This window comes from Eleutherodactylus coqui, chromosome 13, assembly GCF_035609145.1.
Source record: "Eleutherodactylus coqui strain aEleCoq1 chromosome 13, aEleCoq1.hap1, whole genome shotgun sequence".
In the NCBI taxonomy this organism is placed as follows: Eukaryota; Metazoa; Chordata; class Amphibia; order Anura; family Eleutherodactylidae; genus Eleutherodactylus; species Eleutherodactylus coqui.
In genome coordinates, this window is record NC_089849.1 from 36,806,558 (window position 1) to 36,833,223 (window position 26,666).

Genomic DNA, 26,666 nt, shown 5'->3' on the forward strand with positions numbered 1-26,666 from the left:
TGTGTCATTTTTTTAAACCAGAAACAGCATGTAAAAAACACACTTTTTTCATTCCCCAATAGAGAAGTGTGTACAAAAATGGCTGGAAAAAACGGCAAATTGACAGTATACTGTGCTTGCGAAAAAAAACAAACACCACTGACCCAAGAAAAGACGGACACGTATGAACGCATATAAAATGTACACGTATTGCGCAGAGAAAATAACCCATTATTTTCAGTGGGTTAATACTCACCGTTCTTTGTTGCGTGCGCATTTCGCTTGTGTGGAAAAAAAAAGTGAAATGCTCTATTTTTGTGTGCATTTGTGCACCAAAGGTCCCCTTAGAAGTCTATAGTGGTTTACAAATACACACATATGTACGCTTAGGTATGCGCAAAACACTGTGCAAACCTACAAACACCGACACCTAATTTGGCTTAATAGCAATTTAAATCAGACTATTACACTGAGCGGTGCCTGCGCAAATGTGCACAGCATTTGCGCAGGAACGCTTGTAAAAGAGCCTGACCTATCTTTGTCCGCGTTACGCAGAAAGCTGCCACAGTCTTCTACAACAGCTACATTAAGGGGGGGCGAGGGAGTTACCTTGCTTACAATGCAGGCGAAAGAAGACAGCTGGCCCTAATTAGGCATTTAATTACCATTCTATTCCACGGGAAGGGTGTAATATGCATTTCAGAACAAACTATCTCTCTGCTGGCACGGACATATCAGCCTGCTTCTTGCCATTTCTCAATCTCATTCATGCAAAAATATGTTGCATAGCGGCAAACGTATTTCCACATATGCTTGATTGAATAGCACAAATATGTTGCACTAGAATGAACGCTTTTGCGCTTACGCTCATCTGAAGCCGCCCTAGGGGCTCATTCACACAAGCATATACTGTTTTGCTCTGTGAAAATGGATTGATTTTACTGCATGTGCATGTGGGTGCTGCGTACACTTTTATTGGGTACGTCCATGTTTTATGTCCATGTGCCATCTGTGTGTAATCTGTTTTTAAAAGTGTGATTGTTCCCAGTAAGAGAAACCAAGTCATCTTGTAGATATGATACCTTTAATGGCTAACAAAAATATATGATGGTATAGCGAGCTTTCAAACCTCTCTGAACACTCTGGCTAATACGGTACCAAACTTATCTGTTTTTAATGCACGTAAAAAAATAAAAGCAAGAATACCCAGTTGATGTCATTTTTTTTTTCACTGTCTTCTGGCAAAATGCGTAAGAAAAGCAACCTACATACTTGTAACGCCTGTGTTCACTGGGTTTTTAAGCTCCCATAGACTTTCATGGTCAATTTTTTCATAAGGACCAAAATAGAACTTCCTGCTATATATATATATTTTTTTTTGCATGTAATATCGGCCTGCAGAAGAAAATGCACATCTGAATACACCAACTTACCTTATTGGATCCGTGTGCTGTCTGTGTTCAGTCCGTAAAGAATACGGAAAGGAAATACACCCGTGCGAACGGGCCCTTACTTTGTATCAACCTACGATTTAGAATGTTTGTACAGTCTGAGGGCTCCTGCAGACGAGCGCAGGCGTAGATACGCTTGTGATAGTATCATTTTTCGCACTGTGAAGCTTGCACTATTGCGTGCGTATCAGCGCTTTTAACTGTACTTTTTGCGCTGCGTGGACCTTTAACATCGGCGCAGGACTTACCCACGCCATGATTAGGCTGTGTGGCCTAATTTGTCCCTGGTGTTATCGATTAACCAGCAAAATTCGTAGTTCATTGTGCAATTTCACGGAGATTGGGTGCACATTTGCGCACCCCCATAGACTTCTATAGTGCCTTAGGTGCGCTTGTGTAAATAAGATCTAAGGGTGGCTTCACGTGCATATATGTGCAATTGTGTGGAACTTAGCGCAGCGTATTTGCACTATGGATTAGCCTTTTTTGTGGGTGTATCGCCGTATTGTACTTTACTTTTCACACCTACAGAGCATGATTTTTTGCACACGGGACACAACCACACTCCAATTTAAATGGCTCTTTAGCCTAATGAGTTCCAGATGTGTTCTTCTTCCTGTATTGTGAATCTCCTTGCGCATAGCGAGCGCATTTGCGCACCTCCTATAGACTTCTATAGGGACCTTTGGTTGGCAAATGCGCACAGATGAAGATTATGATGCGTTTGTTTCCGTTGTGTAAAGTACATGCACAAAAAAAGATGTGACCGAGCCCATTGAAATCAATGGGTTCCATTCACTGCATATTGAATGCCAAAATGTGCGCAAATACACTCGTCTGTTTTTTAGGGGATTTTACGGACAATCTAATGCATGTGCCTGACCAGGTTGGAAATAATCAGGCATATTGCACTTCAGCTGAACTTGTATCCCTCCAGCGGTAGAGAAAGCTGTTCATCAGCCATATGTATGGCCAGCATTGCGATGGATGGATAGAGAGATATGAGAAAACCTAAAATGTTTTCATTTGAATCCGTTTTGGTTGACTTCCATTTTTTTACAGGACCAAATAGCGCAGTCTGGTGCAAGCTCTGTATATAATTTGTGTAGTCTGAGGAGATACAGTCGATGGACAGTTTGGAGCCCGAGTGAATGTTCCCACCCTACTTGGTGAATTTTACTTCTGTGAAATCTGCATTTCATGATCACAAAAACTTCCAAAAGTTTCTTTTTAGCCATTTCTATTATAATTCTTGTATCTGTTTTGGAAATAGCTGCCTGACGGTCAACCCGGTCTCCATTAAAATAGCCATTGGGCTTGTGGTTCAACTTTTCTAATGTCTGAATAGGAAATGTGGCTAGTTACCTTAAAAACATTGTACCAAAATAGGTAATAAAAGCCTGATCAGTGGGGGTCTCACAACTAAGACTCCTACCGATCCTGAGAACAGGGCTCCCGTGTCTGCCTCTTCTCATCACGAGGGCTCACTGCACCCAACTGCAATAATGTTGAGATTGAATGGAACAGTATTTGCCCATGTCCTACACCATTCCATTCATTTCAAAATGGCTGACGGAAATAGCCAATTACTGGCTTTCTCCAGTAATCCCATTGAAGATAAAAAGAGCAGCAAAATGCATGTGCGACCGTTCAGTCTTCTCCTTCCTGTTGGGGGTGCAGTGATCCCACAGTGAGAAAAAGGGCAGACATGGGATCAGTATTAGTGTATCCTGACACCACCGGAAGCTAGGGGATTGACAGGAGAAACGCCCCTCTCACACCCCTAGCTCCCAATTGGTGGAATACGTAAAGGTCCTGGAAGCTGCTGCAGTGGATGAGGGGCAGAACCGGCCTGGCATGTGAGTGAGCCGCGGACCCTCTGTCTTCCCTGTGGCTGTGCTGCAGGGATGTTAACCCTTTTTGCATGAGGTGACACATTGGATAGGCTAGGGCAGCAGAGAGGCTGGCAATATACAGTAAGAGAACCCTGATGGATGTCTTCCAACATCGGAGCTGTACAGCCTTAAATCATAGTGTCTTCAGATGTCAGACAGTGGATTGGAAAGGGTTAAGTATAAGCTTCTTCAGTGGATGAGGGGCAGAAGCGGAGTGCCATGTGAGTCAGCCGCAAGTGTCCTGTGCCACACTGCGATCCCTCTTGTGCTCCTGCACTGTGCTGCCTGTCACTGTCTAAGTGCTCCCCATGCTCTTGCCTCTCCGCTGCCAGCCACTAGCTAACACTGATATCGGGAGGAGGGTGGCCAGCTTGTGGTCTACTGCCAGGAGGGGCTGGCCGCCACCGCTGCCTTGAGGGAGCCCAGCTCCCTGTGTCTTACCCGGTGCTGTGCTCCGGTGCCTACATAGCAGAGTGTCCTGCACCACACTGTGATCCCTCCTGTGCTTCTGCACTCAGTCTCTCTCGCCCCGGCACTGTTGCCTCCCTGCTGCCGGCCGTTAGCTTACACTGACATCGGGAGGAGGGTGGCCAGCTTGTAGTCTGCCACCGGTAGGGGCTGTGTGTCAGCAGGCCAGGCCGCAGTATTAATTTGTCATACTTCATTAGTGGCCTGCCAGGACCTGGCTCCGAACCACCTGTGCAGCCAATCACCTACAGGGGGCGTCACCCCCCTGCCAATCTTGACTCCACCAGTACTTGCTGGTGGCCTCAAGATACACTAATACCCATGGGATCCTCATTCTTGGGATTGGTGAGGGTCCCAGTGGTGAAACCCCAATGATCGGGCTTTTATCACCAATCCTACAGATAGGTGATAAAAGTCTATTTTCATACAACCCCTTTAACCTGCATACCTGCCTATTTGAACTATAAGGTGATCATTGGCTATATCATTGATTAGCAGGAAGCCACTCTATATTAGACCAGTGTGATTTCTTTGCTTTGCTAGTTATGGATGGAAAATAACAGTTTCCTTAGTGGATGGAGTATCAGTATTCTAATTCTCCATTGACTTAGGAAGTACATGGCCAGATACACCAATGAGGCAGGCATCGCAAGGATCCTGCTTATTGGACCGACCAACATTGGAGCAATACAACATTTCACCACTTCTGCAACAAGGCTGTTCTTTACCACTCACCATAATAAAGTATTATTTAGTCTCCTCCGCTCAGTTAGCGTCTGGTGGAAAACAAAATCTGTGAATATCTGCCTATCAAAGAGTTGGCTGCAATTGAAAATGAAAGGCCTTATCTTAGTTTGGCTGAGATTCAGGGCCTTACTACCATTTAGAGGAATACATTGTGTCCAGCGCATCTAGCTGAAGGATGAAGCTGTCACCAACTAAGCGGTATACTGCGGTCTTGGTGATCCATTTGTCTGGCTGTAGTTTAGAGAATTATTAAACTAACTCCCTATAAAATTATATAACCTTGGATATAGCTCATGTAATCTACTACAATGGCACGTAAAAAGGAAATCCATCCAAGGCCCATAACTCATTCGTTGCTCTGATACTTTACCCTTAGATTAAAGTAGGCAGAGAGGGAAATCAGCTGAGCAGATGCTTATTCAATATGGAAGCCTTTAGTCATGCCATACCTTTGGGGGGTATTTTGTTGGGATTGGAAGAAAACTACCCATAAAAATACTCTCAGTGACAAAAATGTAATGCACCAAGAAAAAACCCAATGAAATGTTATATGTGTGAATGTAATGATGATATATTTAACAATATTAGAGCGGAAGGATAAGTTTATTGGGGAAAACTGACAATTCAAAGGAGGCTCCAGTACCCTGTTGGGTCGCCTCTAGCCTGGATACATGATGAGATACAGTTGGCCATGGAGGCTCTAGTACCCTGTTGGGTCGCCTCTAGCCTGGATACATGATGATATACGGTTGGCCATGGAGGCTCTAGTACCCTGTTGGGTCACCTCTAGCCTGGATACATGATGAGATACGGTTGGCCATGGAGGCTCTAGTACCCTGTTGGGTCGCCTCTAGCCTGGATACATGATGAAATACGGTTGGTCATGGAGGCATATAAGCTCTGTATGTTATCTTCCACCACATTTGTCCACAGATGTTACAACCCGGACTCTAGATACTACAGACTCATAGGCTGCCAAAGCTGGCATCCCAGCGGTCTCATAAGTGTTGGATCGGTGATAAATCGGCCGACTGGGCAGGTCAAGGAAGTGTGGCAACCTGGTGGAGGCATTCCTGGGAAACCCTTGCTGTGTCTGGGAAAGCATTATCCTTCTGAAAAGTGTCTATGGGAATCCGCCATGAGAGGCAATAACTGGATTTCCGGCACATATAGTGGATATATAAAGTCTACACACCCCTATTAAATTGTCATGTTAAAGAATCTGACAAAGATGAATAATGTCAGATTTTTTTCCACCTTCCATGTGAGCCGTTATCTGTACAATTCACTGAAAAACAAACTGAAATCCTTTAGGGTGGAAGAATAGAAATAACAAAACTAAAATAATCTGGTTGCATAAGTGTGAGCACCCTCTTATATTTGGGGGTGTGGTTGTGTTCTAAAGCAGCCAATCACATTTAAACCCATGTTAAATGTAGTCAGTACTCCGCTCCCATTATTTACAGGGATTCTGATTTACCCCATATAAAGTTCAGCTCTTCTAATAGGATTTTTCTGATATTTTCTTATGGGCAGATGGGGAAAAACAGCTGTTGGATGAACGATCATATGTCCGACAGTTATTGAAGGGGTATGGGCAAGTTAACTTATGGTCCATAAGGTGGCCATATACTTATGAGTGTTACAATATGACATGTTATAGTCATTCTTTCGATTCTTCCGATTCCCAGATTTGGAATCTGGAGGGAATTTTTTCCCTTAAATGAAGAAAATTGGCTTTTAACTCATTGGGGTTTTATGCCTTTCTCTGGATCAACATTGCGGGGTAATAGGCTGAACTAGAGGGTCTTTTTTTTAGCCTAACATATTATGTTGCTATACAAGTAGGTTGATGGTTGAACAGCTGTTGAACTATGAATCACCTACGGTAGTGAATGATTGTTTTTGCATTTTAGTCCATACATGTTAATGACATCAAAAGATAGATGAAAGATTTTTCTTGGGATGTCCTTTCTAAGGCCGGTTTCACACGAGTGTGTTATGACTGCATTTCTGCATCCATAATATGTTTGCGTTTCCCAACCTGACTATGAGATTTACTGACCCCCACAACCCGACTATGAGATTTACTGACCCCCACAACCCGACTATGAGATTTACTGACCCCCACAACCCGACTATGAGATTTACTGACCCCCACAACCCGACTATGAGATTTACTGACCCCCACAACCCGACTAAGATTTACTAAGCCCCACAACCCAACTATGAGATTTACTGACCGCCAACTCAGCATGATAGTTCCCTATGATGCTCTGAGCTTGGGTCAGTAAACCTCGTGGTCATGCCACAACACACATCTGTGTTACGGAAGCAGAAATGCAGCCATGATACACTCGTCTGGAAACAACCTAAGAAAGATTTTCCCAACAACTAAGTATCATTGGTCGGCTAAAATGATCATTCCTTGCTAAATTTAGTTTGATGAACTATTTTGGTTGAAATCCTCCATTTTCATTAACTTTAGTCTAAAGTGTGTGGAAACCATTGGACTCATCTAGTGGTCACATCAGTCATAAAGTAGCTCTTTTTACTGCTGTGCGCTCCAGTCCTCACTGTCAGAGGGCAACCAAATATATGGGTAACAAAGAGAAGGATCTGCACTTTAGACTTGATGCAAGAATTACGTGAAAATGTATTTTTATCATTTAGGCTCTATATTGATGGCTTGTCACTAATGGTATGGTTGAAGTACATTATATGCTTCTCTCTGCTGCGTAGCATGGACTTCCATCACACCACTAATGACAATCCATCACTCTAAATGTCTGAAGAAGGACTCTGTCCAAAACGTTGCTACATGCGATAATACATTGATGATGTAAATAAAATTTCATGCAATTCTTGTATCAAGTCTGGAGTGCGGTTTCTTCTGTCTGTTAACCAGAGGTTGGTCCTTAGTAGGTAGTACCCTCTCTTAGCATGAAGGGGTTTTCCGAGTTATTTCTTTTACATAGTTTTGGAAACCCTGTGCCAAGAGCTAAATAGAAGAAATATACTAACTGCAGCGCCGAACCGCTATAATAGATGTGGCAAGTTGGGGTCACTTACCTACAGGATCGCCGTCCTTTCCATCTGGAATTGGCACTACACATACAGAAATGGCTCAGGAGACTTGAATTCTCTTTAAACACTCTGGCGCCTGCCAGCCTTTATTCCAGAGACACAGCTCACAAGACAATAACAGCAACAAAGTTCATTTGACCAAGGTGAGATCCTAGGGTCATCCTCCCTGTCAGACTTGAGGCCTCCACTGGTCCACATTGGACCTCAGGCTTTCAGCACTATTGCGCTGTCCACTTTCCCCTGGGAGTAGCAGGAACTCATACTTTTATGTTACTTCCTGCCATATCCACAGGTGTTCTCTCTAATCTCTGCAGCCTGAATGCTTCTCTACAGCCCTCTGCAGGCCATTCTGTGTACTGCAGAACCACATAGAGTAAATGAAAAGGGGACATCTATAGAAAACTCTCAAAATTCATCCACCGATTTATAAATGCAGATCCAGCAGCTGAAATCCCTTGCACTGAGCTAAAATCGCCAGGGCAATTTGGGGGTGGTCACACATTTTTCCTGCAGCAACCCTGCTGGAGACGCAGTGCATTACATGGTGCCCATTCAAATGTACAAGCAGACATGTAATAGTTATGGAAAGTCCCTCAAAGTAGGCACTGCTCTTTCTCCTATTAGGCTAACAAATGAAGTTTCCTAGATCCATCCATATGACATCCATATGACCTAGTGATGCATGAGGTAACTCTATTATGCAAGTGTATTAAAGCCCATTTACCCGGGCAGATGATTGGGCAAGGGAATGTTTGAACTAATGTAATCGGTCTGTGTAAACACATCCGCGACCGGCTGTCAAACAAGAAAATACTTGTTTGTCTGCTGAAGGCATTGTTTGTGGCCAAAACATAAATATGGGATGTGCTGCCGGCAAAATCAAACTGTATGGGGATGACTGATAGTATTAAGATATAGTCACCCCCCATATAAACTATGATCAGCCCCATGTTAGAATTGGGGTTACCACCAGGGGTGCGGGGGCCCGGGCTGGCGTCTCTGTCCGAGGTTTCCCCACTGTGGTGGTTGGTCGCGGTGGCTGGCGCGTGTGCAGGTGCGCATGACTGCTAGTTGGCTGCGCGGCACTCTGGTCAGTGCGCGCTGCTGGGGGGAGGCGGTTTCATTATTCCCCCTGGTGGTCTTGTGACTTCTCTGCGCCCTCTGAGCGGGGAGTTCTACATATAAACCTGCTCAGCCAGTCCTTCTTTGCCAGTGTTTGGTTTTGATTCCGTTCTGCCGACACCCGCTATCATCAACCTGACTTTTGGTGTTCTGACTTCTGCTTGATTCTGACTTCGCCTCTGGTTCATCCCTCTGTACTGCGCTCGTGCTTTCTGGTTCTGACTCGGCCTGTTTTGACAATTCTCTGGTTGCTGTTTACTCCCTGTTACTTTCAGGTTCCCACCTGTCTTTCTCCCAGTCCCTCTTTCCCAGGATCCCTGACACTAGTGCAGCGTAGGGACCGTAGCCCAGTTGTCTCCCTGGGGCTTAGCCCAAGAGGGCAAGTAAGTAGGGACACAGGAGAGGGTTGGCATAGGGAGTCCCTGTCCATCTGCCCTGGCGCAGAAAGTACAGCAAAATACGCAGAAGCGCTCGCAAATACACAACGCCGATTCTGCAAATACTTGCGCAAATACACTTACACTTGTGTGAATCCAGCCGGAGGGTCGCTTTACACGGAGCAGCTAGTCATCCAGAAAAGTTGTTGACACAGTGTGAATGATAATTGGTTGAAAGCTTTTAAGTGAGAATCGTTCGCGAGAGAGATCATTCGTCTGATAGTCATCCCTTTACGTTGTGGTGTACACAGCATGTTTATTCATGTTTGTCCCTGCCCCAGTGGAACTTTTAATCTAATTTCCCTACCGCAGGCACTCAGACACTTAAAAACACTAGGGTCAATGTATTGAGAAGTCAGTAATGCAGGCAGTGTTTTGAGAAATTCCAGAGGAAACTCTTGCAGAAATCAAGAAAGTGTACAATGTCGTCACACATCGTGACCGGGTAAGATTTTAATCTGGTATTTATAGCTATGGTATTGCAACTCTATATGTATATTAGTAAATGCTTGCATTCCCCATGAAATAACAGTTCTGGAGTGTCTTTTCTTGCATTCTGTTGTTCCGCTGGAAGTGTAGGAATAAATTGACAAGTAGGTGTTACCATTTCACTAGTGCATAAGGTATGTCCCTATACCCTGGAACTGGCATGGCTGACAAGGAAGACACTGAAATCACAGGGAGATTGGATACTCACCAGGGCAAAGGACGAAGAAGGGTCAGGACCTATCCCTGTTCTTAGAGTGGCCAAGCCTGCCTAGCAAGTGGAGTACCTACCCTGAAATGGGCAACCCTGCAAGAACAACCTGGGGCTTCCCTGTAATGGCACTAGATGGAGTAAGGGAGAAAGATGGGCACCAGGGATAGACTAAACGGGATAGATCCAGTAAACACACAGGGAACACTTAATAAAAGGCACAACAGAAATGAACCATACTAGGAACAAGGAATAAGACTTAAGACTTATGAACGACATCCCCTGCACAGAGGAGCTAGTATAAATACTTAAAACAAGTTACTGATAGGCTGGCTGGGACAACAAACAGCCCATCCAGCCAATGAGCCCAAAGACAGATGTTACTCCCTCGGTATCCAGCATCAAATAGCACTGCACATTCACCAGCATGCACATCACATTGTCAAGGCCTGACGGCATGATGTCACCCCAAGTGTGTTCCCAAACCTGGAGGCGCCCAGCGGCACTGTGACACAGATACTCTCAACACTGATTGGACAATATTACAGCGTGTAGGAGCATGCCCCTTTAATAAGGGAAATGGTAACATCTAGTTGTCAATTTATTCATATTTCCAGGTAGAATAACAGAGGAACAAGAGAATCCAAGCAAAAATGCTTTAGAATTGTTATTGCAAGTATTTACCTCTATTTATCTCTCGCGGAGGCTTTGACGCAAGTTTCGGAGACTCCTGAATGACAACTTTCTCTTCTTATGCATCAGTATGTGATGCATCACATTTACTTATCAGGACAGCGGGAAAGCAGTGTGACATCCCATGTAAGCAATGCAGTGAAGGTTGTATTGCATTGATTTTCATCCAGGCACACATAACCCACGGCTGAGTAGACAGAAGAGGACATCTCAAGCAGGGGCGTAACTATAGAGGGTGCAGGGGATGCGGTTGCACCTGGGCCCAGAAGCCTCAGGGGGCCCATAAGGCCTCTCTTCTCTATATAGGGAGCCCAGTACTATGAACAAAAAAGCATTATAGTTGGGGGCCCTGTTACAGGTTTTGCATTGGGGCCCAGAAGCTTCAAGTTATGTCTTTGTGCAGCATGGTTTAGGTATGGGTACGGGTACAGATACAGATAGAGGGAGGGGGGCCCAGCTCACGTTTTGCAGTAGGGCCCCTGAGCCGTTAGTTACGCCCCTGATCAAGGATTTACCGTACTATCTACTTAGTGATATCAGAGACTTGGTAATATGGAATAATGTAAAACCTGGTGATATGGAGGACTTTTGCCCTTGTTGTTATTGCTCTTATCAAGGCATTTCTTTCATATCATCTACTTTATGCTATTGCCGGACACACATAAGTGTACGCAGCGCTGAGGACAAGCAGCTGAGCTCCGTTCCTCGGCACAAGGCATTATCTTTTTTTAAACCATCTCTAATAAAATTACCAATTGCCTCTCATTACCATTTTGGGTATTGCAGTGCGCTAACTATGAAAGGTTTGGGATAGTATTTAGTAGGTAGTTATGCCATCTTGTGTCATATTCAAGGTATTGCATGATTTTTAAGTATTCTGTGACTAAAAGAAATCACTACCTAATATTCTATATCTGTTTAATACTAGTGATTGTTAGTGCAGTAATCCCAGTGCTGAACATCTTCTTACAAGTATATTATAGCACACTGAAAGTAAAGACAGGTATACGCAGATACCCAGAGGGCCAACAATGTTGAGTCTGTCTGAAATTCTGTAATTACAGATCTGACACCGTACCAAGTTATGCACCAATAAACCTCTTGTGCATCCACTCGAAAAGTTCTGCTCTGAGTTACACTACACTTTCTGGTGGCCCAATAGCAAGAGCCGTACCCCTGGTGGTCCGGTAGGCAAAACGTAAATCCGTAGAGCTCTACTATAGTGATAGACACAGTTGCTAATGTAGATAAGGTAAGGAGAAAATAATTTGTAGGAATCAATTTCATTGTGAGCCGTGCGGGCCTTAAGTTAGATGTCATCCGGTGTGGAATTGCCACCCCTCCCACCTCCACCCAACCCGTCGTAAGAGAAAAAAAAATACAGTATATTCCATTGAAAGGCAGTCTGAATGTATTCCCCTTATGCAAAAAGCAGCAAGACAGCAGCACACTCACACTACAACAGCTCAGGGAATAAATATGGTACCAGAACAAAGCTAATAACATAATATAGCATGAACAGATCACAGTGCATACATACAATACCTGAACCAAGCTCATAACATAAATATAGCCCCAGAACTAAGCTCATTACATAAATACAGCACCAGAACCAACCTCATAACATACATACAGCCCTAGAACCAAGCTCAGTAAATAAATACAGACCAAGAACCAAGCTCATAACATAAATGCTGTAGAAGAACTAAGCAGTCATGTTGCAGGGGCACTGATGAGCTGACAGAGGGTAGGAGACAAAAGCAAGGAGAGCTCCACAAGACACTACCGCACAAAGGAAGGAGATTATCTGACCAGGGAAACCTATGGGGGATTATCGCCCCCAACCTACATCCACCTGATGCCATCCTAAGCTGATGGCCATTACCATGTGCAAACACATGGGTCACACAAAGCTATGGCCAGCCATGATTTTAAATTTGCACCTCTGAAATAACTGCAGTATGCAGTCTTAGAATAAAATATGTTTTTTTAATATACAGAAACAAAATGTATACGTCAAGGTCTTCAAAGATATTAGCCTTTTTGGGCAATCCCTACTTTTTAGAAGCGTCCCTTAAAGGGGTTGTCCCGCGAAAGCAAGTGGGGTTCAGCACTTCTGTATGGCCATATTAATGCACTTTGTAATATACATCGTGGATTAAATATGAGCCATACAGAAGTTATTCACTTACCTGTTCCGTTGCTAGCGTCCCCGTCGCCATGGTGCCGTCTAATTTCAGCGTCTAATCGCCCGATTAGACGCGCTTGCGCAGTCCGGTCTTCGCCCTGGTGAATGGGGCCGCTCGTGCCGGAGAGCTGGTCCTCATAGCTCCGCCCCGTCACGTGTGCCGATTCCAGCCAATCAGGAGGCTGGAATCGGCAATGGACCGCACAGAGCCCACGGTGCACCATGGGAGAAGACCCGCGGTGCATCGTGGGTGAAGATCCCGGCGGCCATCTTAGTAAGGTAAGTTAGAAGTCGCCGCAGCGCGGGGATTCGGGTAAGTACTAAACGTTTGGTTTTTTAACACATGCATTGGGTTTGTCTCGCGCCGAACGGGGGGCCTATTGAATAAAAAAAAAAACGTTTCGGCGCGGGACAACCCCTTTAATGAATGTGATAGATCCACCTAAGATTATGTGGTTGTAGGGATTCCTAAACTGTGGATGTTGGAAATTAACCTGTTTGCCAAAAGACATTTTAAAGTTCTGTTTGCCAAGTGGCCCTGTATTGTAATGGTGGTAAGAGTTAGTGGGCTTCAAAAAGTCTTTTAGGAAACTCCGAGATAATAGAGGGGGGGGGGGGGGCTTAGTCATAATCCTCATCTCTTGCCAGAGTGGAGAGGGGTAACAAATAGGGACAGTTCTGTCCTTTGTGGACAGAGGACCCATTGATTTGAATGGGCAATGTGTAATGCTTAATTTCCCTCGTGGTGGCGCCGCAGTACTTATCCTTGAGGTTTTAGGAGGGGGACACTTTGTGATCAGTTTGTTGTTAATCTTATTACTCCCCCCCCCCCCCCCCCCCCCCAACTGCACTTCCTCAGAGCCAGACTTTTTTTTTTTTTTTCAACAGTGCCCCCCAATGTTCCTTGCATCAAAATGCACCCCATATCTGTGATAAACAGATACTAGCTGGTCAATGGCTATTATTAAAAAAATAGTTGGCTGGACCATTGCACAAAGCACTTTTTACCTTTTTCATCACCCCTATTTCCCCCATAGATTGTAAGCTCTCTCTCTCATTGGAATTGTTGATTAGTTTGTTACTCTGCAATGTCTGCTCTGAATTGTAAAGTTCTGTCGAAAGAAGTTGGAGCTATAGAAAGAGGATTAATATTCTTCCGGGGTGTACGGGCTATTTCAGGTAGCCTGCTCAAGGGTGACTCGGCCTTCCATCCTTCCGAGGTCAGTAAAAGGAGTACCCAGCTTGCTAGGGGTTGAAAGATGACTGGGGAAGGCAATGGCAAACCACCCCGCAAAAACAGTCTGCCAAGAAAACGCCACGTTGTAATGTCACCCGAGGGGTCAGTCACAACTTGGTGCTTGCACCAAGGGACTTTACCTTACAGGCTATTTTTATGGGTAACGTATCCTTAGGATAGGTCATCGATCGTTGATCGGCTGGAATCTGCTGCTAGGGACCCTGACTTATCAGCTGTCCTGGCACCCACTGTCAGTGGCCAAATCCACAGGGTACAGAATGGAAGCCAATGATCTGACCCCTGTGTAGTGGCTGGCACTGTTAATTGCAGGTGCAGCTGTCATGATAGTCAGTGAGAGCTGCGTCCGGCCACTACACAGGGCTCGGATCATCCTGCTTCTGCTCCGTACCCTGTGTATTTTTACGGTGATAGTAAGCACCAGAATAGCTGATTGGTGATAAAAGTCTGATCGTTGGGACCCTCACCAATCACCAGAATGGAGGTCCTGTTTCCCCTTCTTCTGTCACTGCAGGCGCACTACCCACCCACAGTGACATCTAATTAAATGGAATGGCGGTCGCATGTGTGTGGCACTGCTCCATCCGTTTCAGTGAGGTTAACTAATTGGTACTAGCCAATTGCTCAGCTATCTACGGCACTCCTACTGTGGGGGTTTGCTGCGAGCCCAGCTGAGGAGAAGCAAGAACATGGGACCCCTGTTCCCAGGAACGGTGGGGGTCTCACCACTGAAACCCCACTAAACAGACTTGTATCACCTACCTTATGGATAGGTGATAACTTTCTGATCGTTGGGCGTCTCATCCCTAAATCCCCCGCCGATCTCGAGAACAGGACTTCTGTGTCCCCCTCTGCCAGTCACTGTGGGTGGCTTTTCTCCTTGCTGTGACATCAGAATGAATGGAGCGCTGTCCGATCATACATAGTCGGTGCTCCATTCATTTCACTGGGGCTGACAGAAATACATCTTGCCAGCCAGCTCTCCCCGGCAGTCGCATTGATAACGAATGCGACTGCTTGTGTCACCAGCGCTCCTCCAGTCTCCTCCGCACTGCAGTGAAGAGGACGGGTGATGTGGGACCCTCGTTATCGGGATCTGTAGGGCTCTCAGTGGTGAGACCCCCACCGATCAGCATGAATAGAGGATAACTTGCGATTCTGGTATAACCCCTTTAAAGAGAGAACATCTTTTGTGCATCCAATCTTATATGGTGCTCTTATTAAACTCTATTACTTTTTACCTCCCTGATGAAGATTACAGTGAAACCCGCCATACATTTATACCCTGCTGTCTTAACCAATTAATTCTAAACACCCAGCGGTGTTATTGCAGACAGCTGACTAATTTTGGCAGCCATATTCTAGCACTATTGGTCAACAGATTTATGTTATCATTGGTGAATACATTCGATTAAAGAAAGACTCTTCTGTTTTTTCCTAGGCAGTCATGAAGCGTCCTGTGAGTCCTGCTTACTCTACCGACTCCTTGCTAACCATTCCTCTATGTGAGAATGGGCAGCCGGACAGCCTAGCAATGGACTTGCCGTCCAAGCAGAAGAGATTGTCATCCTATACTCTGTGTGACGTCTGCAACATCCAGCTGAACTCCGCTGCCCAAGCCCAAATACATTACAATGGCAAATCTCACCAAAAAAGACTAAAACAGATCAACAAGGGCAAGAACCCAAACTTCCATGGTAAGGATGGCACATCTGCATGTTGGTTCTTCATGAGCTATGCCCAGACTCAAGTCGCTGTATACCAGTGTAAGGTGTATGTTTCTTAGCGCCGTAATAAAGTCCCAGAGGTGTGAACGTCAGAAGTTGCTGAGTTTAGTTTTAATGGTTCTACCTTAATTAACCCCTACGACTTGTGTATATATAGAGGGGAAAATCAATTCCACTCCACTATAGTTGTGCGAGATGAAGTCAGCCCTTTCTGAAATCCACAGAGGCGCACTCGGTAGTGAATGAGGCACTTGGGAAAAAGTCCTCTCTAGGCTGCGAGTTCCCATATGGCAGCTTACACAGACAGTTACCCCACTTCTTCGGTGCATCCGAGCATGAGAGCAGTTCATTTCTCTGGATGAGGTATTATGTAAATGTAATTATGCTAATTTGTCCTCTGCTCTGCCTGTGGCTTGTTTAGAAAGCAAATGAGCTTTTATACTGAATATTTATTAATATCACTTTTTTGTTAGCACAAACCGTAAATAAATAGCCAAGGGAGGATTTTTTTTTTGTCTTGCACTTTGAAGGAGATTTTGGGGTTGTTGATACATTTTATGGTTGTGCAAATGTATGGGTTATATATTTGGATTGTGGGATAAAATTGACAAAAACATGGGTAATATTAATAATGGTAATGATACTAATCTTTATGGATGTAGCGCCAACATATAACTAACATAAAGCCCCTCGCAAGGGCATATTTGCACACGCAAAATTCGCACGCTTAATACGCCGAGAATAGAGCCCATTGATTTCACTGGGTACGTTCACATGGGTGTATTTTTGACCTGTGTATTTAGGTTGCACACAAAAAAGTGGCATGCTCTATTTTCTTGCATGCCTGAAGTCTCCATAGAAATCAATGGGGATGCGCAAATGTGTGCAAAATACGCTAGTATTTGGAACGCTTTAGACTAATTAGCTATTTCAATCTTTGTTTGCCGCACACAAACTAACATGGCTTGCAGGCTTAAAAAGTAGAGTAAAAGACGCCGATGTGTGCACGAAAAAACATTGTTCAGTCCGTTAATACACTACGCTCACGTGCGCGCAAATATTCATACGCTCATGTGAAAAGGGCTTAAGTCAAAACATACAGTACTAGGGCTTATTCACACGAGCGTATATTGGCTGGCGTTTTCACGGACAGCTGATATACGCTACCATCTGATGCACGGGCTCGGCGTACACGCCTTCGGGCGGGGGTAGACAGCTTAGCTCTGCTAAGCGGTCTCCACCTTCCCCTCGCTGGCTCTCTGCAAGGGGAGGAGGCAGTACCGGGTGGGTGCTAGTGTGCTGAACTCCCGCCCCCTCTCTGCCCCTTGCCCCTGTTTGCAATGAGAGGGGCGGTGAAGCTTTGCTCCACCTATACCCCTCCCTCTCCCATTGCTAAAAGCGGGAAGGGGTGGAGAGGAGAAGGGGGAAGGAGATTAGCAGTCATGCTGCTAAACTCCCTCCCACCACCCTTCTCCGGCCGCTGTAATTGGGTCTCATAGGAGCCTGGCGCCTGGAGAAGATGGGCATACTATGGCATTCTTTCATCATCTGTGCAGGCAGATTTGTTCCGAACAGCTTTATGCAAAGACACTTTATTATATAATATCTCTAGTGTCATTGATGCCAGTTTTTTTAGTGGTCTAGGTATTGAAGAGGGTAATTCCAACTTCCTTGGTAGCCTAATGAATTCAAGAGGTCAGTATCAAAATCCCTGGTGGTGTAGATCACGAAAGCGGTTAAAGTAGGCATCCCTGATGTTTTAAGGCAGAGAATGGATTAATACTAACACCCATGATGGTGTAGGGCATTGAAGAGGTTAATATTAGTGTTTCTCACCCTAGGTTTCGAAATGTCTCTTCTCTTAAAGGAAGCTGAACATTATGTGTTTATCACATTCAGCTTCCTTTTACTTCCCTGGAATGATCAAAGGAATCAGAGCAAGGAGGGGTATTATGATTAACAGGAAAAATCCTTCTTTAGCTCCTGCTTTCTAAGTTGGGGCATTTGCTATGAGCCATTGAAGGGGATCAGCTGATCAGACTGCTCAGCCACCTTACAAAGAAGAGTGTCTGATTGAGTTGCCTCTCTTTAAATACTTTTCACTTCTGCAGTGTGGTGCAGTTGATAGCTAGGGCAACATGTTCTGTATGGCATTCCTTGTTCTAGTTCCAAGTACCGTGTTTTAGTCCCATCTTGTCTGGCCTGTCCAGTCAGTGTATCTTACTGCTTAGTTTTCAAGTCCTGTCTGTGTTTTCCTAGTTTGTGGTTTGTCTAATATTAATTTATTTGCTTTTGTCTGGGCCCTAGTGCCCTCTTCTTCTCAGGGATAGTACTTTAGACAAAGTCATCCTTAGGGGCAACCTAGGGCTGTTTAGGGACAGTGGTGTCTGGTGTTGAGGATCAGTGTCAGGGAGAGATTGGGAAGATTCACAGGAAGAGCTAGTGTTTGGGTCAGCATTTCTCTGGCTGATATTTTGGTTCCATATCATCTGTTCCAGTCTCTACTACCAGTTTCATTATATTTATCATCATCATGCTTACCATCTGGTTACATCAACCTCTGTTCCTATCATCTAATGGTGAGTTCCTAGTTAAATGTGTGTTTTCATAGTGTTGATACGCACTTCAAATTTATATTTCTTGCAATATCTAGTAGTTCAATTGTTCAACTCTATTGTGAGTCTTGGGGGTATCTGAGTAATGGGAGACACTGTTAGTGCCCAGGAAAGGTGACTGCTGGAGGTGAAACTGAAGTCTGCTGTTTATTCAGTGTTATAACAAAGGGATAAAAAAGACTCTGCTGCTTTGAACAAAGTGCTGTGTTCCATCGCAGTAAGGGTGCCTACCCACTACAGTTTTTTTTTTCTCACTGCGAAATTCACAGCGTTTTTTTTTCTGCAGGGGTCTATGGGACTTGTAATGTTAAAATCGCGATCGTGCAAAATCGCAATTTACCACGAAATCGCGATTTTGCGCGATCGCGATTTTAACATTACAAGTCCCATAGACCCCTGCAGAAAAAAAACGCTGCGAATTTCGCAGTAAAAAAAAACTGTAGTGGGTAGGCACCCTTAGAAGGCAAGAGCTCCTTGGATAGGAGGAGACATTTATGTAATTTTATGGCATCAGCCTTCTCGCATCTGGTACTGGTGTATCTTGTCTCCATCACAAGTGTGGGTGGAGACCTAGTGAGTTGCAGAGAGTGGCTATATCACAGGCAAAGGTGGTGATTGGCTGCTGCAGACACACCTTTCCTGCTGTGGCCAGCCTCCATCCTCACAGCCAGCGGTGGTGGATGCAGTGGGCTATGGGCTCTATTATCCTCCTGCTCTCCAGCTTCCATTATTCCAGCAGCGGCTCCAGGGACAGTAGCGCCTGCGGGTGAGCCCCGACTGTGTATCACCCGGCGGCCCACAGCAGTGTTGATGAAAGTGGACGTAGCCAACGCGGCCGGCATTGGCGAGGGATGCAAGATACACTGGTGGCATAGAGGCTTACAGCGGGTGTGGCTCTTGCAGTGGTGGCTGGCCTGACCGGCACTCCGAGCACCGCTGCCGCCGTTAGCCTGATGAGTCGCAGCCGCTCACTGTCCCCGTCTGCAGTATCTTGTCTCCCAATCGATCATTTAGGGGCATGACAGGGGCGTTCACTCCTTCTAACACCTGTCACATCCCTAGCTTCTGGTGTTGACAAGATACACCAGTACCCTCGCATCCTTTACAGGGCAGCCTGGTCATTCATCAGACAAGTGGCAATTATGTTCTACTGTGCAGTAGCCAAGGGAAATAAAGGAACTGTATTTTATTGTGAACAACATGGGTACTATTGTACGTTGTCACCACTGGAAGCTAGGGGTTTGACAGGGCTTGCATGGAGGAACACCCCTAGCCCCCGATTGGCTGAATTCTGTAAGGTCCTACCAGCAGCGTCTGTAGTGCTTTTTGCCTGGGCTGGAGGGTTATGGTTACTTTTCCTGTTAGGCTTGCGATATTAGCTCTAAATGGTTCTATGTTACAGCTGTAACATGGAAGCATTTAGAGGTAATAATCTAATCTTAACAGGAAAACTAACCCTAACCCTCCAGGCCAGGCAAACATCACTACAGATTTTGCCCGGGAAACATACACCCCTCTGCCACTGGCAACACTGTCCTCCCCTATGCTGTGGGTGTCAGCCATGTGTGCGCTGCTTGCTTCTGTCCCCGCAGTTATACTGCCGCTGGCAAAGTGCTCCGCTGCTCACACTCGGCTCCACCGCCGCTCAACAGTGCTGACATGTGGTGACCGGCGGGTCTCTCTGCTCTCTTCCCCCCACTGCATCAGGAGCTGGCCTACCGATAGCAGCGCTGACATGTGGCGAACAGCGGGTCTCTCTGAAGTGTTTTCTCTTTTTAGTTTTTATTTTACTTATTAACTGCCTCAGTGCATTTTACATTGGTTACACCTAGATTTAATCTGCACATCACAAAGGGAAGCCCCAGTCATCCTTGTTTGTATTGTTGTGCCTATTTATTAGCACGGTGAACTATTGGTGTTCTTCCCAATAGAGCTGCCTATTGTTTTATTTTATATTTCTAGAATAATAATCTTTATTTATATGGTGCCAACATATCCCTCAGAACTTTACAAATCAGAGAGAACATGAACAGACAAAATCAAACATAGTATATAATATTGAACTAATAAGCTATTTTAACCCTTTCCAATCCACTGTCTGACGTCTAAAGACATTCTGATTGAAGGCTGTACAGTTTCCGATGTCGGAAGACGTCCAGCAGGGTATTCTTACTTTATATTACTGGCCGCTCTGTTTTTGGGGGGCCTCTCCAGCATGTCCAATACCACAGTACTGGCTTGAGCCAGCAGGTGGCGCCATTGTATAATGTCAGAAAGATAAAACCCCCTAGGCAACCCTGAATCCAAAATTGGATTGCAAAGGGTTAACAAAAGGGGTGAAGGCCCTGCTCACAAGAGTTTACAATCAATGAGGAAATAGGGGTGACACAAGAGGTAGCAGTGTTTGTTGGGTTCAACGGTCCAGCTATCTTTTATATGAGTAGAGTAGTATACATAAGTCTGCATGAGCCAGTCATTGGCAGTATCTGATTATGTACAGCATAGATATGAAGTGCATTATTGGGTGTGGGATATACAGTGGAATGAATGGATATGAGGGTGAATGTAGAAAAGGTGCAAGCAGAGAAGAGTTAGATTAGCAGATGTGATAGGGCTTCCCCAGAGCTGTGTTTTTAGGGCACATTTAAAACGGTGGATATTGGTGATTGTCCAGGCTAGCACATTCCACAGACATGGTACAGGTCAAGAAAAATCTGGAGACGGAAGCGGGAGGTTCGGGCCATGGAAAAGCTAATAGTTGCTCGAAGCGCTCATTCATCCAGCAGTTGGGTGGTGCTAAAAGACCAATAACCAACCAACAAACACAGCAATGCTCATTCGTCAGCTGATCAGCTTGTTTATGCAAAAATGTTCGTTGATCGGCAGTACAGCTCTGTATATGAACAGGAGGATGTACAGCTAGCCTATGGGATGAATGATCCTATTAGCGATGGTTTTTCCCATAAGCCAATTCCCAGCTGTGTAAAAGAAAATAAAACAAGCTTCGAACGACATACGTGTTGAATTGTCATTCATTACATTGGGCTGAGAATTTGGCTCATGTAAAAGAACCATTAGTCTAAGATCACTAGCAGACTGGAGAGGGTGGTAGGCAGAGATGAGGGAGCAGATATAAGGCGGTGCAGCACTGAGGAGAGCTCTATGGGTGAGAGTAATAACTTTTAGGCTATAGTGGACGGTCACCAGTACTGTGATTGTCACAGGGCTGATTTTTGGCTGTATCCACATTAAGAAAAGGGCAGATTCTGGAGATGTTTTCGAGTAGGAGGTGACATGTGTAATATTCAACAAGCAGCAGTGGGGAAATTATAAGAACCATAGTAAAACATTGTGTCCTAGAGGCATCAAGATAATTTACAGGAGGCTGGTTTCAAGACACGTGTAATAGGTGCCGCCTCTTGGGTGCTGGTTACGTCCCTTGCTAACTCTATAGCTGTTTTCATATCTACCAGTTAAGCATATCACGCAAAGTGAAGAAAACAGATTTAAAGTATTTGGTACCATTAACTTATTAAATCATTGAAGTGGATTTACCCGACCGGCAGCTGGGGAGTTAGCCTGAGATTAGATAAGACATTATTTAACTAAAGGGAACGCTATCATTGATTGCAGTGCGTTCGCCCTGACGGCCCTCATTATGAAAAGTGCAAAGGCTTGAAAGAATATAATTGCTTTTTCTTAACATTATATTTTCTGCCCCGGACTAGATGAATACACAATCTAGTTTTATTTTACTGAAGCATGGGAATGGGTTATTACCAGTCTTTCTATTCATATACACAAATTGTTTTCCATCACACAATATGGAGTGATATTGCTGGGAAGTAAAGACAAGGCATATTATGGAAAGGGCTGGAGATGTATAGAAGTCTTCAGCTTGGAGCTAGATATGGCTGGAGATGAGTTCCACACAAATTACATTCATACTTGAAAAGACTCAGCATCTTGTGAAAATATGATTGCACAATTCCGGACCGTGATGCCATTCAGAAGATATGAGCTGAAGTAGGGAAACAACAACTACTCTGGACACATACTGTACGCAGGGGGTGCGCAAAGTCTTCAGACGCTTTCACTTTTTTTACATTTCGTCATGTTGTGACCTTAGGCAAATAAACAAAATCAAGTTTTTCCCCATCGTTCCTCGCTCAATACTGACAAAGAAACAGCAGAATGTTAGAAAGATTTTGCAGTGACATAAGTATTCACACCCTGTACTCAATACTTAGTTTAACCACCTATGGCATGATTACAGCATCCAGTTGTCTTGGGTATGATGCCACAAGGTTTGCACAGCTGGATTTGGGGATTTTTGCCATTCTTTGCAGACCCTCTCAAGCACTGTCAGGTTGGGTGAGAGCTGCTGTGGACGCCAGTTTCAGGTCTCTCCAGAAATATTTGATTGGGTCCAAGTCAGGGGTCTGTCTGGGACATTCACAGAGTTGTCCCTAAGCTCCTCCTGTGTTGTCTTGTCTGTGTGCTTAGGGTGAACCTTCTGTTTGGTCTGAGGTCCGTTGCACTTTAGATCAGGTTTTCATTAAGAATATCTCTGTACTTTGCTCCATTCAGCTTTCCATCAACCCTGACCAGTCTTCCAGTCCCAGCCGAAATTCACCCCCACAGCACGATGCTTCACTGTAGGGATGGTGTAGGACAGGTGATGAGCAGTTCCTGATTTGCTCCAGACATGACACTTAGAACTGAGGCCAAAAAGTTCAATCTTGGAGTCATCAGACCAACAGAACACATCACTGTCCACACACATGTCTGGCCACCTGCACAGACACACACAACACATCATGCAAAAAAGCAAAACCCCAGGGTAGTGGAAAACCAGCATCCTCTAGCCAGCGGGGCTGGTATATATGTGCAGCAGACTGGTGGGGATTTATTAGATGGAAAATCCACACCCAGCCAGCTCAATTATCCCTCACCTGTGAAGCAGTGCTCCTAGTAACCCATAGAACAACAGATCCCAGAAGCACAAGCTAACAATTAGCTCACATGAATAGGAAGACATGGATGCACTACCTCATGGTAGGCCGCACAAGTGCCTATGAGCCCCAGAACATGGATTTCAATTTTGTGCTGTGGTCCCTGTAAGAGATAGAGAGTAAAACCCAATTGCAAAGTTGAAAAGTAAGAGGGTGAGTCAAAAATTATCCGCACTCCAGTTATATCAAAAATTCTGCTGGCCACACCGTCCTATCAATGACTGATCGTAACATTGAGGCCTCGGTCACACGGGCGTTTTTTCCCACGATTTTCATATGCGCATGCGATCCGCGTAGATATAGACCCAATGCTTCGCAATGGGATCGGTCACATGTCCGCTGTTTATGCGGATGTGCGATAAATTATAGGACACAACGATTTGCAGACTGCGCCTATCTGCGTTCTGCATTTCGTTGTGTTCTATATATGCGCTCAATGGGGCCGGCGGCAGCAGCGCCGACCCCATTGAGAACATATACTAAAGATGCTTCTCCTCTGCCACAGCTGTGACAGCTGTGACAGAGAAGAACGATGTTCGCCCATTGAATTCAATGGAGCCGGCAATACAGCCGGCTCCATTGAAAGCAATGGGCTGCCGGCGAGCGTGGGATGAATTTTCGGGAAGGGCTTAAAAATATAAGCCCTTTCCTGAAAACCATCATAAAATGTGTAAAAATTTTTTAAAAAGTATACTCACCTTTTTCCTGCAGCCGGAGTTCAGCCGCGTCCGTCTGGCAGTTCTCCTGAACTACTCTATTGAATGACAGCTGAGAGCTGCCTCTGATTGGTCCCTTCGCTCAGCCAATCAGAGGCAGCACTCATTCACCCATTCATGAATTCATGAATGGGTGAGTGAGAGCTGTCTCTGATTGGTGAGGGCTGTGACCAATCAGAGGCAGCCCATTCAGCAGGTGGGGATTTTAAATCCCCGCCTGCTGAATGCTACACAGAGCAGTTCAGGAGAACTGCCGGCCGGACGCGGCTGAACTCCGGCTGCAGGAAAAAGGTGAGTATCCTTTTTTTTTATTTTTACACATTTTAGGATGGTTTTCAGGGAAGGGCTTATATTTTTAAGCCCTTTCCGAAAATTAATCCCGCGCTCGCCGGCAGCCCATTGCTTTCAATGGGCGAACATCGTTCTCCTATGCCACAGCTGTGCCACAGCTACGGCAGAGGATAGCGGGCAGCGCTGGCCCGTTTCGCCGAAAACGCTGCTAGCTGCAGATTTTTCGGCTAATCGTCGGCCCCGGTCACGCGATTTGCGGATGCGCATCCGTCATGCGGTCCGCAAATCGCGCGAAAAAACGCCCGTGTGACCGAGGCCTGAGTATGCATATGAACTGATTCTGTCTGATAATCGAGTGACAGTGAATTATCTTGCAAATCATTTGCAAATCAGCCGTGGCTCTGCGTATGCAATAATCCATGACTTGACTTTCAAAAAGTTTGTACAAGATGGGTATTGAAACAGCGCCATGGTAAAGCATCCTCCCTGCAGTCCTGATCTTGCGCCATCTGATTATTACCGGTTTGTTCCTCTGAAAGAAGCCCTAAGAGGACACAGATTCATGTTTAATGAAGAGCTGAAGACAGCGGTGTATTTGTGGTTCACAGCACAGCCTAAACATTTTTTAATGAGGGAACACGAAAGGTTGTTGACAGATGAACAAAGTGTATTGAAAAGCAGGGAGATTATGTAGAAAAATGATATATTTGTCATTCCTGCAAGTTGATTAAAATAAATTCCTCAGCCGTAGTGCGGATAATTTTTGACTCTCCCTCGTAGCATGTGACAAGTAGTAATTTGCTTTCCACGTCTCTCTCTAAGGCTCTCTACGGGCCGCCTGGCGCGGGTGAGTACGCGCTCGTCCCTGCAGTCGCTCGGGTCGGGTCCCGCGACGAGAATTCTCGCCGCCGGATCCGACCCGCTCGTCTGCAGGCGGCCTAAGTCCTGCGGGACCGCTGCTATTACTTAAAGGGGTTGTCTCGCGAAAGCAAGTGGAGTTCAGCACTTCTGTATGGCAATATTAATGCACTTTGTAATATACATCGTGCATTAAATATGAGCCATACAGAAGTTATTCACTTACCTTCCCTGCGCTGGCGTCCCCGTCTCCATGGCTCCGTCTAACTTCAGCGTCTAATCGCCCGATTAGACGCGCTTGCGCAGAAGGGTCTTCTGCCTTCAGCTCAGTTCGGCAGCAGCGGCGTTCTGGCTCCGCCCCCTTCTACGCGGCATCGCGTAGCTCCGCCCTGTCACGTGTGCCGATTCCAGCCAATCAGGATGACGCGTAGAAGGGGGCGGAGCCAGTACGCCGCTGCTGCCGGGCAGACCCGAAGGCAGGAGACCCTTCTGCACAAGCGCGTCTAATCGGGCGATTAGACGCTGAAGTTAGACGGAGCCATGGAGACGAGGACGCCAGCGCAGGGAAGGTAAGTGAATAACTTCTGTATGGCTCATATTTAATGCACGATGTATATTACAAAGTGCATTAATATGGCCATACAGAAGTGCTGAACCCCACTTGCTTTCGCGAGACAACCCCCTTAAGCAGGAAAGCGTACTCAAAGTGGCCTCTTTCTGCTACGATACATGCATTGAGCCGTTTGGCAGTGCAGTCCAGGGCTCACGCCATCATTGCAGGACCGTGTTAGTAAACGGCGAAGCGCCAATTCAGTGCAGATGCAATGCAAATTACTAGTAAGAGCGCGACCTAATCAGAAGACGTTGGTTGGAATTTGGTGCAATCACCTCATTGGCCAAGTGTTCATTCCAGGTACTCACAATGAGGATCATCACCTGAATTTCCTGCAGACGACGATCGATGACTTCCTGGATGATCTGCCCCCGTCGTAGAAGGAGGCCACCTGGAGTACGCCTGCCTTACTTCAGTCATAGCAGTGATCCTTTGGGACTTAGAGAGTCGTAAAAATCAGATTTCTCCTATGCTACTCTTCAACTTTACAATTGGGTTTTACTCTCTTACCTCTTACAGGGGCACAACACGAAATAGAAATCCATTTTCCAGGCTGTGTGCCATACCATTGTGTAGCACATCCATGCCTTCCTATTCAAGTTTGCTATTATTATTTCAACATAGGACATCCCTATTGAGATATAGCGCTGGATCGGTCTTGATGACTACATCCTGTATAGATGGTCTAATAGATCATAGCACTTGTATACTCTTGGACTAATAATCACTAGATGGTGTTAGATCCTTGTGTCTGAATGAGCTTCCTGAAGCTGGTTGTGATATTACATTTTCTCCAGTTGAACAACATTTGT

General features: G+C 45.4%; 1 protein-coding gene across 1 annotated transcript in view; it reads left to right on the top strand.

The window, feature by feature from the left end:
- Window positions 1-26,666, top strand: part of ZNF385C (zinc finger protein 385C) — a 295,990-nt gene that overhangs the window by 147,142 nt on the left and 122,182 nt on the right. The window contains exon 2 of the mRNA XM_066585843.1: window positions 15,461-15,716. Within this exon, the coding sequence (XP_066441940.1) occupies window positions 15,467-15,716 (250 nt within the window). The 5' untranslated portion in view covers window positions 15,461-15,466. The remainder of the gene's footprint in view (window positions 1-15,460; window positions 15,717-26,666) is intronic.